The sequence below is a fragment of the Pelophylax lessonae genome, assembly GCF_965119305.1.
Source record: "Pelophylax lessonae genome assembly, chromosome: 9".
NCBI lineage: Eukaryota > Metazoa > Chordata > Amphibia > Anura > Ranidae > Pelophylax > Pelophylax lessonae.
The window spans coordinates 4,103,390-4,117,655 of NC_138776.1; the positions used below are offsets into that span (position 1 = coordinate 4,103,390).

General features: G+C 43.5%; 1 protein-coding gene across 1 annotated transcript in view; it reads left to right on the forward strand.

Moving 5' to 3' along the window:
* RBP5 (retinol binding protein 5) overlaps positions 1 to 8,872 on the forward strand; it is a gene marked incomplete at its 5' end in the record, with an annotated part of 31,048 nt that extends 22,176 nt beyond the window's left edge. The window contains one exon of the mRNA XM_082267386.1: positions 8,800 to 8,872. Within this exon, the coding sequence (XP_082123512.1) occupies positions 8,800 to 8,853 (54 nt within the window). The 3' untranslated portion in view covers positions 8,854 to 8,872. The remainder of the gene's footprint in view (positions 1 to 8,799) is intronic.
* Between the last annotated feature and the right edge of the window lie 5,394 nt (positions 8,873 to 14,266).

The window sequence follows — 14,266 nt, forward strand, 5'->3', positions numbered from 1 at the left end:
GTCACTGCTAATCTCTCCTTCTGAAAATGCTATTTGCTTGGCTGTTATTGAGGGCTGAGTGAAAGGTTTTCTATTATTTCATCCCCCGCCATACCAATTCTTACCTTTCCTGTGCTCCCCTGTTGCTCCAGTTAGTCTAATTCCTGTGGGTCAATGGTTGCCTTAAATTAACCTTTTTTTTTTAGTTTTGTATAGGGTAATCCCTATCCTTTTTCACTTCTTCTAATGTAGACGAATCAGAAAGTCAGAGAAAAATCACAGAGAATTGATCTTATAAAGTTGTGCCTATTAACCACTTCAGCCCCGGAAGATTTTACCCCCTTCCTGACCAGGCCCTATTTTGCGATTCGGCACTGCATGATTTTAACGGACAATTGCGCGGTCGTGCGACGCTGTACCCAAATGAAATTGACGTCCTTTTTTCCCCACAAACAGAGATTTCTTTTGGTGGTATTTGATCACCTGTGCGATTTTTACTTTTTGCGCCATAAACAAAAAAAAAAGCGAAAATTTTGAAAAAATAACAATACCGGTATTTTTCACATTTTTTTCTATGAAATTCCCCCCCATAAAAATGTAAAAATCAAAATTTTTTTAACATTTTAGGCCAATTTGTTTTCTGCTACATATTTTTGGTAAAAAAATCGCAATAAGCGTATTTTGATTGATTTGCGCAAAAGTTATTGCGTTTACTAACTACGGGAAAAATTTATGTAATTTTTATTGTTTTTTTTTTAACAAGTAATGGCGGCAATCTGCGATTTTTTTTTGCGGGACTGCGACATTGCGGCGGACAGATCGGACCCCTAACTGACATTTTTGACACTTTTAGGAGTACCAGTGACATTACTGCAGTAATCAGTGCTATAAATATGCACTGTTACTGTAAAAATGACACTGGCAGGGAAGGGGTTCATTTTATTAGAGATGCAGGGGTTAAATGTGTCCCTAGGGGCGTGCTTCTAACTGTAAAGGGGCGTGGCTTTTGATGTAACCACAGAGACATACGATCCTACATAGCAGGATCGTATGATCTCTGCAGTTACATCAGGGAGAATGACAGGCGGCTTTGTTTACATCAGCCGCCTGCCTTTCTCCCTCTCCAGCGGGAGATCGCGAGTGGCCGGCGGACATCGGAGCCACCGATCACACGTGCGGGGATGCAGGGGAAGGAGCGGGGACGGGAGCGTGCCTCCGGCAGTGCGCGCTCGCCCCCTACAGGCTCCTGGGCGAGCGACGTAGTACTACGTCACTTTGCCCAGGAGGGGCTGACTGCCGCAGTAAATATACTGTGGGCGGTCGGCAAGTGGTTAAAAAAAAACAAAAAACACGAATGCCTCAAGATATCACGAAGGCATCACAAAAAATCCCGTAATGTGTCTAATATGTTTATTACCTATCTTCAGCTCCATCTAGAGGCCATAAAGCAGTATTTTCCTCATTACGGTATGATTGTCAGCCCCATCCAGTGGCTATAATGCTGCATTTTCCTCATTAAAGTATTTAATAGACCCCCACTGGAAGATTGTTCTTCTATTCCTGTTACAGTGACAACTCGGGCTTTTAGATGTTTCTGTATCCGTTGTTTTGCTGTTTGTTCCATTTGCAGAAATAACAGTATTGCCCAAGCAAGGGCTGAGATATTTGGTAAAGGTATCAGGTAATAGATATAAAGAATCAGGTTCCTGTAGAAGCAAATTTACAGGGCCCCAATTCCTGTCTCATCTGGGGGCCTTTTTAAGGCTAGATAGTGCAAGATAGCAAAGCAAGCCTTTGTGGAGGCCCATGGATCCAAGATAGTGAAGGGGTTGGGGAGGGTGAGAGTTGGGAAAGTCAGAGAAGAAAGTAGAAGCAATGAGTATCATTGGTTACATAGTTACATAGTTTGTGAGGTTGAAAAATGACATCAGTCAATCCAGTTCGACCTATGATGTGTGTGTGTGTTTGCTGTTAACCGTACATTGTATACCCCCTGTATGTTGTACATTGTATACCCTGTATGTTGTACATTGTATACCCCCTGTATGTTGTACATTGTATACCCCCTGTATGTTGTACATTGTATACTCCTGTATGTTGTACATTGTATACTCATGTATGTTGTACATTGTATACCCCCTGTATGTTGTACATTGTATACCCCTGTATGTTGTACATTGTATACCCCTGTATGTTGTACATTTTATACCCCCTGTATGTTGTACATTGTATACCCCTGTGTGTTGTACATCGTACACCCCCTGTATGTTGTACATTGTATACCCCCTGTATGTTGTACATTGTATACTCCTGTATGTTGTACATTGTATACTCCTGTATGTTGTACATTGTATACCCCTGTATGTTGTACAATGTATACCCCTGTATGTTGTACATTGTATACCCCTGTATGTTGTACATTGTATACCCCTGTATGTTGTACATTGTATACCCCTGTATGTTGTACATTGTATACCCCCTGTATGTTGTACATTGTATACCCCTGTATGTTGTACATTGTATACCCCTGTATGTTGTACATTGTATACCCCCTGTATGTTGTACATTGTATACTCCTGTATGTTGTACATTGTATACTCATGTATGTTGTACATTGTATACCCCCTGTATGTTGTACATTGTATACCCCTGTATGTTGTACATTGTATACCCCTGTATGTTGTACATTTTATACCCCCTGTATGTTGTACATTGTATACCCCTGTGTGTTGTACATCGTACACCCCCTGTATGTTGTACATTGTATACCCCCTGTATGTTGTACATTGTATACTCCTGTATGTTGTACATTGTATACCCCTGTATGTTGTACAATGTATACCCCTGTATGTTGTACATTGTATACCCCTGTATGTTGTACATTGTATACCCCTGTATGTTGTACATTGTATACCCCCTGTATGTTGTACATTGTATACTCCTGTATGTTGTACATTGTATACCCCTGTATGTTGTACATTGTATACCCCTGTATGTTGTACATTGTATACCCCTTGTATGTTGTACATTGTATACCACTGTATGTTGTACATTGTATACCCCTGTATGTTGTACATTGTATACTCCTGTATGTTGTACATTGTATACCCCTGTATGTTGTACATTGTATACCCCTGTATGTTGTACATTGTATACTCCTGTATGTTGTACATTGTATACCCCTGTATGTTGTACATTGTATACCCCTGTATGTTGTACATTGTATACCCCTGTATGTTGTACATTGTATACCCCCTGTATGTTGTACATTGTATACCCCCTGTATGTTGTACATTGTATACCCCCTGTATGTTGTACATTGTATACCCCTGTATGTTGTACATTGTATACCCCTTGTATGTTGTACATTGTATACCCCCGTATGTTGTACATTGTATACCCCCGTATGTTGTACATTGTATACCCCCTGTATGTTGTACATTGTATACCCCCTGTATGTTGTACATTGTATACCCCCTGTATGTTGTACATTGTATACCCCTGTATGTTGTACATTGTATACCCCTGTATGTTGTACATTGTATACCCCTGTATGTTGTACATTGTATACCCCTGTATGTTGTGCATTGTATACCCCTGTATTTTGTGGTCTTTAAGGTGCCCATCTAATCGTTTTTTTAAACTATCGATGCTCCCTGCTGATACCACTGCTTGTGGAAGAGAATTCCACATCCTTACGGCAGTGAAGAACCCCCTACGTATTTTAAGGTTAAACCGTTTTTCCTCTAGTTTTAGTGAGTGGCCACGTGTCTTATTGTATTCCCTTTCCCTAAAGGGTGGTGGTAGGGAAAATCGAGCTTTCAAGATACTAGTTCATCTCTTATTACTGCTGTCATCTCCTCTTCTCCCCCATCACATGCACTGAAACCCTTGGAGATATCCACTACCTTCAGTTATAGTGAAGAATGTAACCTTCTCCTCTTCCTACCAAGATGAAGCATTGGGCTAAGGTCATTAAAGTTTATCTTAAGTCAAATTGTTTATTTTAATTTTAGAGTAGATGAGGGTTATAAACCCTATGAACTATTGGCTGTCTGTGCCCCTGTCTGTGGCCCTTCTGGGTAGAATTATCTCCATTATTAATCATGGTGACCATTCTCACAGGGACTAAATGTCATGAGAGATCCAACAGTTTTGGTCACTACTCTAATGCTTGATCATTACCCGGAATCAAGCTCATCCACTCTTTGACCACTTAAAAACCATCTGTAGGCTTCTTCCAAGCTTTGGCCATCACTTGGGTAGCGGCCACAAATAAGGAAGAGTCCAATTTCTGATGAAGTGCGAAAAGGCACGGGGCTGTATGGTGCAGAATTGCCATCTTTGCACCCTTTGGGACAACTATGTGGAATTAGGTTTGCAGGAGGCCAGAACATTTGGATTTTCCATGACTTTCAATCCCTGTGACAGTGGTCACCATGACTAATAAAGGAATGAGGGGGGGGGGGGGGGGATTCTGTGAACCCTTTGAGAGAAGAGAGTTGGGAAAACTCCTGGTGAAGAAAAGAGAAAAAAGTTAGGAGAGGGAGGTTAGGAAATGTAAATAAGGGGTAAAGACAAGATCGGTGAGGAAGAGGATATGGGGGAAAAAGTGGGGGTCCCCCTCATATTTGGGACTAGGACTCGATACCGTGAGCTACAAGTGATTCAGGCTGGATGGATTCAAGGATGGAAAGGCGAAAGAAGGCCAAGGTTCCCATATTTTTCTAAATTTTGTTTGGGAAATCATTTAAGATTCGAATTCATTTCTCATTAACCAGCATCATCCACTCTTTGACCACGTGAAAACAGTTCATGGGTTTCTTAAAAGCTTTGGCAATTACTTGGGTAGTGACCAAAATTAAGTATGTAAACAGTTTCTGCTGAAGTATGAAAAGGCTCGGGGCTGTATGGTGCAGAATTGCCATCTTTGCACCCTTTGGGACAACGATGTTGAATTAGGTTTGCAGGAGGCCAGAACATTTGGATTTTCCATGACTTTCAATCCCTGTGACAGTGGTCACCATGACTAATAATGGTATGGGATGGGGGGGGGGGGGTTCTAAGAACCCTTTGAGAGAAGAGAGTTGGCAAAACTGGTGAAGAAAAGAAAAAAAAAAGTTAGGAGAGGGAGTTTAGGAAATGTAAATAAGGGGTAAAGACAAGAGCGGTGAGGAAGAGGATATGGGGGAAAACGTGGGGGGTCCCCCTTGTACTTGGGACTAGGACCCAATACTGTGACCTACAAGTGATTTGGGCTGGATGGATTCAAGGATGGAAAGGCGTAAGAAGGCCATGGTTCCCATATTTTTCTAAATTTTGTTTGTGAATCATTTAGGATTCTAATTGATTTCTCATTAACGAGCATTAAGTTCATCCACTCTTTGACCACGAGAAAATGGTTCATGGGCTTCTTAAAAGCTTTGGCAATCACTTGGGTAGTGACCAAAAATAAGTATGTAGACAGTTTCTGTTGAAGTATGAAAAGGCTCGGGGCTGTATGGTGCAGAAGGGCCATCTTTGCCATCTTTGCTCCCTTTGGGACAACCATGTGGAATTAGGTTTGGAATTTGTGGAAGAGGCCAAACTTTTGGATCTTTATTGACCTTCAGTCTCTGTGACAATGGTCACCATGACTAATAACATAAATACTCAATACTTAATATTAATACTTATATTAAATACTTAATGAAATTAAAGGTTTGGCTTTAGATACACTTTAACCTCTTTGTTGACCAGCCGCCGTAGTTTTACTGTGGCAGGTCGGCTCTGTTACGTGAAACGATGTACATGTATGTCACTCTGTGTAGCAGATGGGGGTGGGGCGGGGGGTGCGCCGGAGGCTCACAGACGCGCCACTAAGCCAGAGGGGGAGCCAATCAGTGGATCCTGTGGACATGATGTCTGCCAGGCACTCGCGATCGCTCCCCATGGAGACAGAACGGCGGTCTGCCGATGTACACACGGCAGACCGCTGTTCTATCAGAGATGAACACAGCGATCCTGTGTTCCTCCTATTTAGGAACACAGATCTCTGTGTTCATACAGTGAGTACATCCCCCTCACAGTTAGAAAGCACCCCCTAGGCACACTTTTAACCCTTTGATCGCCCCTGGTGTTAACCCCTTCCCTGCCAGTGTCATTAATACAGTGACAGTGCCTATTTTTAGCACTGATTACTGTAGTAATGTCACTGGTCCCTTCAAAAGTGTCAAAAATGTCAGTTAGTGTCAGATTTGTCTGCCGCAATGTCGCAGTCCCGCTAAAAATCACAGATCGCCGCCATTACTAGTAAAAAAAAAAAAAAAAATTAAAAATGACATAAATTTTTCCCCTAGTTTGTAGACATGATGGGATTTTTTTTTCACCAAAAATATGTAGCAGAATACAAGTTGACCTAAATTTCTAAAAAAAAAAAAAAATGTTTTTTATTGGGAAAGTTATATAGCAGAAAGTAAAAAATATTTTTTTTTTTTTAGAATTGTCACACTTTTTTGTTTATAGCACAAAAAATAAAAATCGCAGAGGTAATCAAATACCACCAAAAGAAAGCTCTGTTTGTGGGGAAAAAAAGGACATCAATTTTATTTGGGTACAGCGTCGCACGACGGCGAAGTTGTGAGTTAAAGTAACGCAGTGCCGAATTGCAAAAAATGGCCTGGTCATTAACCACTTGCCGACCAGTCACGTTGACTGTACTGCAGCAAATTGGCTCGTTCCCATCCAGCGACGTAGACCTACGTCGCTGGACTCCTCCCCTTGTGGGCGGCGCGCCGCCGGAGGCTCGCCGCCGGAGGCTCGCTCCCGCTGTATTCAGTCACGGCGGGAGTCGGGCCAGGGGAGGAGCGGCGGTGATCACCGCCACTCTTCCCCGATCGCCGGGGAATCGAGTGTTCACACAAGCGGGCGGATCTGAACCTGCGATCTGTCCCTGTGTCATTCAGTCACCTCCCCCCACACACGTTAGTAAGCACCAGGCATACATTAACCCCTTGATCACCAATAAAAATTAACCCCTTCCCTGCCAGTGTCATTTTTACAGTAACAGTGCATATGTATAGCACTGATTACTGTAGTAATGTCACTGGTACCCCCAAAAGTGTAAAAAATGTCAGTCAAGGGTCCAATCTGTCTGCCGCAATGTCGCAGTCCCGCAAAAAAAAACGCAGATCACCGCCATTACTCGTTAAAAAAAAAAACACCAAAAATTACAGAAATCTTTCCCTTAGTAAACGCAATAACTTTTGCGCAAACCAATCAAAATACGCTTATTGCGATTTTTTTTTACCAAACATATGTAGCAGAAAACAAATTGGCCAAAAATGATAAAAAATTTAGATTTTTACATTTTTTTTGGGGGGAATTTCATATAAAAAAATGCACGACCGCGCAATTGTCCGTTAAATTCATGCAGTGCCGAATCCCAAAAAGTGGCCTGGACGTAAGACCGCAAAATCCTCCGTTGGTAAATTGGTTAAGGAAGGAAAACCTTCTGGTCCAGATATAGTTAATGGCCTTAGCCCAATACTTCATCTTGGTTGGAAGGGGAGAAGGTTCCATGTTCCACCATACCTGAAGGTAGTGGATATCTCCAAAGGTTTCAATAGATGTGATTTCCACCACCATCTCCTCTGCTTTCCATCACATACATTGAAACCCTTGGAGATATCCCTCACCTCCAAGTATGGTGGGGGATGTAACCTTCTCCCCTTCCTACCAAGATGAAGTACTGAGCTAACTGTGGCATCAGGGTTTGGAGGAGGCCAAAATTTTTGGATTTCTCATGACTTTCAGTTCCTGTCATGGTCACCATGACTAATACCGAGGATAATTCTACCCAGAAAGGGACACAGTCACAGACAGCCAAAAGTTGGCAGTGTTTTTAACCCTTCTCTATTCTACAATTAAAAGGTTTGGCTTTAGTGTAAGCTTTATTGACCTTAGCCCAATGCTTCAGCTTGGTGGGAAGGGGAGGAGATTACATGTTCCACCATACCTGAAGGTAGTGGGTATCCCCAAGGTTTTTAATGGACATTATTTCCCCACCACTGGTACCCCTGTCTTCTACTCTCCATTACATCCATTGAAACCCTTGGAGACATCCCTTACCTCCAAGTATGGTGAAGCATATAACCTTCTCCCCTTCCTACCAAAATGAAGCACTGGGCTAACTATGTGGGAAAAGGTTTGGAGGAGGCCAAAGCTTTTGGATTTCTCATGACTTTCAGCCCCTGTCACAATCGCCATGGGTAATAACAGGGATAACTCTGCACAGAAAGGGGCACAGAGAGCCAACAATTAAGGGGGCGTATAACCCTTCTCTACTCTAAAATTAAAAGATTTGGATTTAGATAGGCTTTAATGATCTTGGCCCAATGCTTCATCTTCTTAGGAAGGGCAGAAGTTTACCTGCTCAACCATACCAGGAGGTAGTGGATATCTCCAAGGGTTTCACTAGACATAATGGAGAGCAGAGGAGATGAGTATCAGTGGTCAACTATGTGGAATAAGGTTTGGAGGAGGCCATAACTTTGAGGTTTTTCATGACTTGGCTTTAGGTTACACTTTAATGACCTTAGCCCAATGCTTAATCTTGGTAGGAAGGGGAGAAGGTTACATGTTCCACTATACCTGAAGGTAGTGGATATCTCCAAGGGTTTCAATGGATGTGATGGAAAGCAGAGGAGATGAGTATCAGTGGTGGGAAAAATGAGCTTTCAAGAGAACCTGTTACTTGGCCTGAATTGGAAAAGTTAGAGATAACCTGTAAGTCTTAAATTATGAGGCGTGCTACCCAATGACATGACGTTGTCTTTACAGGAACTCACAGCTGGAAATGTGGTCAGCACACAGACCTTCCGGAGGGTCTCGTGAAGAAGACCTGAACCGCTGCTCTTTTGTTTTTAATGCATTTATAGATAATTGGCTCTGGAATTGTATAATAAAGTCTAATTTTACTCTATCTGGTGTATCTTCTTTATGATCTGCTAAAGACCTCAAGAATGAATTAGCTCGAGGGACGATCTGCCTTACCCACAACAAGTAGACTTCTAAAGCCCAAATCCAGCCATGAGGTTCTTTTTTTGCAGAGTTCAGGGAAGAGTTATAATGTCGGTCTGTTTTTTTGACCCCATTGGAGAGATATTCCCTCAATTCCTGTCCCTGTGAAGCCAGAACAAAACATAGGAGGTCGCAGTTGTCACCTGGACAGGATGGTGCAGATGTCAAAGAAACATTGACAGATAAAGACTGTCCCTACTCTACTAAAGATGGGTTTTGTGTGAATTTCCAAGCATTTCATGTATACTTACCAAAATTTCAGCTCTGACCATAGTCTGCCTCAGCCTCGCCCCCCACCCACTTGTGGGAGGAACCCACTCACACCCCACCTCTAATTTTGTGGAGGCCACACACTCAACAGTCCTCCATCATAGTCCTACTGAATACTGTTCTGTCCCTGCTTCATGTTCCCCTGTGTGTAGCTCAACATGCAGCTAAACCCTCCTATTCTGCAATAAGCCAGAGTGTTGTTTTAAAACTTTATTTAAAAAAAACAGGGTGGGTGAAACTATTGAGGAAAAACAAAAACATCCACTCACCGGCCACTTTATTAGGTACACCTTGCTAGTAGCGGGTTGGACCCCCTTTATTAGGTAGACCTTGCTAGTAGCGGGTTGCACCCCCTTTATTAGGTAGACCTTGCTAGTACTGGGTTGGAACCCCTTTATTAGGTAGACCTTGCTAGTAGCGGGTTTGACCCCCTTTATTAGGTAGACCTTGCTAGTAGCGGGTTGGACCCCCTTTATTAGGTAGACCTTGCTAGTACTGGGTTGGAACCCCTTTATTAGGTAGACCTTGCTAGTAGCGGGTTGGACCCCCTTTATTAGGTAGACCTTGCTAGTAGCGGGTTGGACCCCCTTTATTAGGTAGACCTTGCTAGTAGCGGGTTGGACCCCCTTTATTAGGTGCACCTTGCTAGTACTGGGTTGGACCCCCTTTATTAGGTAGACCTTGCTAGTAGCGGGTTGGACCCCCTTTATTAGGTGCACCTTGCTAGTAGTGGGTTGGACCCCCTTTATTAGGTGCACCTTGCTAGTAGTGGGTTGGACCCCCTTTATTAGGTAGACCTTGCTAGTAGCGGGTTGGACCCCCTTTATTAGGTGCACCTTGCTAGTAGCGGGTTGGACCCCCTTTATTAGGTGCACCTTGCTAGTAGCGGGTTGGACCCCCTTTATTAGGTGCACCTTGCTAGTAGCGGGTTGGACCCCCTTTATTAGGTGCACCTTGCTAGTAGCGGGTTGCACCCCCTTTATTAGGTACACCTTGCTAGTAGTGGGTTGGACCCCCTTTATTAGGTGCACCTTGCTAGTAGCGGGTTGGACCCCCTTTATTAGGTGCACCTTGCTAGTAGCGGGTTGGACCCCCTTTATTAGGTGCACCTTGCTAGTAGCGGGTTGGACCCCCTTTATTAGGTGCACCTTGCTAGTAGCAGGTTGCACCCCCTTTATTAGGTACACCTTGCTAGTAGTGGGTTGGACCCCCTTTATTAGGTGCACCTTGCTAGTAGCGGGTTGGACCCCCTTTATTAGGTGCACCTTGCTAGTAGCGGGTTGGACCCCCTTTATTAGGTCCTCCTTGCTAATAGCGGGTTGGACCCCCTTTATTAGGTGCCCCTTGCTAGTAGCGGGTTGGACCCCCTTTATTAGGTGCACCTTGCTAGTAGCAGGTTGGACCCCCTTTATTAGGTGCACCTTGCTAATAGCGGGTTGGACCCCTTTTATTAGGTGCACCTTGCTAGTAGCGGGTTGGACCCCCTTTATTAGGTGCACCTTGCTAGTAGCGGGTTGGACCTCCTTTTGCCTTCATTCTAGTTGGCATAGATACAACAAGATGTTGGAAACTTTTCTCAGAGATTTTCCTCCATAGAGACATGATAGCATCACACAGTTGCTGCAGATTTGTCGGCTGCACATCCATGATGCCAATCTCCCGTTCCACCACATCCCAAAGGTGCTCTATTGGATGAGATGTGGGGAGTTTGGAGGTCATTGGAGGACAGTGACCTCATTGTCATGGTGAAGAAACCAGTGGTGAGATGATTGGAGCTTTGTGACATGGGGCATTATCCTGCTGGGAGGAGCCATCAGAAGATGGGGACACTGTAGTCATAAAGGGATGGACATGGTCAGCAATAATACTCAGGTAGGCCGTTGTGTGTAAACCATGCTCGATTGGTACTAAGGGGTCCAAAGTGTGCCAAGAAAATATCCCCCACACCATTACACCACCACCAGCCTGAACTATCTGAAAGATAGAGAAATACAATGAACAAGCTGGGCTGTAGATGGCGATGAGTAATTCTCACCAATGATGCTGCGTTTGGGGGATGCAACTTTTGGTCCAACATCGGCTCTGATAGCTGGCTTCTTCTTTTCAGTCTCTGAGATTGAGTCTGAGCTCCCATGATGCATCTGCTACCTTTCCTTAATCTGACGATTGATGGGAAGTTTTATTAAAGGTGAACGGTTTCTAGATTTTGCAAAAAAAAAAAACCAGTAAATTTACCACTACTCCATCTTGTGGTCAAATCTGATATTGCAGGCAAAACAACTGAAATAATATCTTGCTGGAGGCAGAACAAACACTTTATTGAGTTATTTTGCATGAGCAGAAACTAAAATAAAGGTGACACTGGGATCCCAGGACATGGCCCGCAGACACAGAATCATCAGAGCAGAAGACCAACATACAGGACACTCCTGGCAGATCCAGGCCAGCTGACATTTATGCTTTCTGTCCTGACAGGAAGTGAGGGGAAATCTCTTTTTTAGGGACACAGATGACAGAATCTAACCCTACCCTGCCCATCTATGTCCCCAACGGGAAGGTTTCCCCTCACTTCCTGTTTGAAGAAAAGCTGGCTTTGGGAGAGAAAGGGACAGGAAATACAAAATAAGTCACCAAAGCACTGAGGGAGGGAAAATCACCCAAAAGAGGGAACCCTTTCCAATGACCTCTATCAAACGTTGGATTTCCCATCATCCTGGAGAGATTGGATTAGCGTGGTCAGCGCAGGATTCACCTATGAGTAAGATGAGGTGCACCCCCAGAAGCAGCCACCAGGAGCTAAAGAACCAGGCACATGGCTCTGCATTACATTGTAAGTCTTTCACATACTGGGTTAAAAAATATACACAATTCTATTTATTTTATGTTTAGCTCACTAATATATTAAAAACAGAACTCCAGCTGAAAAAAAAATGCTTATTAAAAAAAACTAACAATAAATTGGAAAGCCAGCTTTTGCTTTAATAGCCAACCTCAAACCAGAGATCTCCCTGCCACTAGATGTCCTCAGTCTGATGGCCAGCATCATTCAACTCACTTCTTCTGAGCCCAGGTCATCCTGGAAGTAACCCCCCCCAGCCTGTGATCGGACAGTGAAAGGAGAAGCAGCACAGCTATGATCTTACAGTACCCTTCCTCCAGCCCCATAAACACTCGAGGCAAAAGAGGTCCATTTAAATGTATCCAAAAAGATCTGTAAAAATTCCAACAACTTTATTGTGCAATTAAAAGAGAAGTATGTGTTGTTTGGTATTTGACCCCCTGCTGATTTTGTACATTTGCCCACTGACAAAGAAATTATCCGTCTATAATTTTATTGGTCGGTTTATTTTACCAGTGAGAGACAGAATAACAACAAAAATATCCAGAGAAACGCATTTCAAAAAAAGTTATAAATTGATTTGCATTTTAATGAGTGAAATAAGTATTTGATCCCCGATCAATCAGCAAGATTTCTGGCTCCCAGGTGTCTTCTATACAGGTAACAAGCTGAGATGAGGAGGACTCTCTTAAAGGGAGTGCTCCTAATCTCAGCTTGTCACCTGTATAAAGGACACCTGTCCACAGAATCAACCAATCAGATTCCAACCTCTCCACCATGGCCAAGACCAAAGAGCTGTCCAAGGATTTCAAGGACAAGATTGTAGACCTACACAAGGCTGGAATGGGCTACAAGACCATTGCCTATATTGTTACCTATACAGGTAATGAGCTGAGATTAGGAGGACTCTCTTAAAGGGAGTGCTCCTAATCTCAGCTTGTTACCTGTATAAAGGACACCTGTCCACAGAAGCAATCAATCAATCAGTTTCAAATCTCTCCACCATGGCCAAGACCCAAAGAGCTGTCCAAGGATGTCAGGGAGAAGATTGTAGATCTAGACAAGGCTGGAATGGACTACAAGACCACCACCTGTATCGTTACCTATACAGATAACAAGCTGAGATTAGGAGGATTCTCTTAAAGGGAGTGCTCCTAATCTCAGCTTGTCACCTGTATAAAAGACACCTGTCCACAGAAGCAATCAATCAGATTCCAATCTCTCCACCATGGCCAAGACCAAAGAGCTGTCCAAGGATGTCAGGGAGAAGATTGTAGACCTACACAAGGCTGGAATGGGCTACAAGAGAAATCGGCCTTTTGTGTACATAGAAAAAGTCTTCGATCTTCGAGTTCAGCTCATGAAAAATGGGGGGCAAAAACAAAAGTGTTTATATTTGTGTTCAGTGTATTGGACAATTCTCCATGCGGGGACATTTCCTGGTGAAGGTGAATGTCCCACAATGGCTGCACCTTCCATGCGTGGTTGGGTGATGTTCGTTCCGTCGTCTCCATAGATTATTATTCGATGTTATCATACAGCGGGACTGTAGAGACATCCAGACTTAATGGAGAGCTCATGGCTCATTGCACATCCCCAGCATTGTCCTATTCTGTAACGGCAAAAAGAAATAAAATAACCATGGAAACCCCCGGGAGCTTTACAAGTCTGGATGAATGCGTTCCGGATCTGTCACTATACACCGCAACATCGTTATTTCTCCAGACAGCTCCACCTTATAACATTAGGAAGATGTCCTTGAGCTCCGGATAGAGACTTGGCCAAGGCTGAGATGATGCCATCAGCGTCCAATCAGAGCGCCAGACCAAGAAATCCAAAGTCTTCTATTATTGGTGTCCATTTATACCTAGAATACAGAAAACAGCCAACGCGTTTGGGGATTTAACCCTTTCGTTGATAAGTTGGCAGCGGCGGGGTGTAAGTCTAATGAGCCGTCTGCTGTCAGGTGGAAGCAATCCGGCGGTTTTCTTATTATCTGCAACCCGTTTTCCTCCAGAATTCCCTGATATTCCCGAGATTTCATTGTGTCCTGCGCAGATTTAACCACTTCAATACCGGGCACTTTCTCCCCCTTCCTGCCCAGGCCAATTTTCAGCT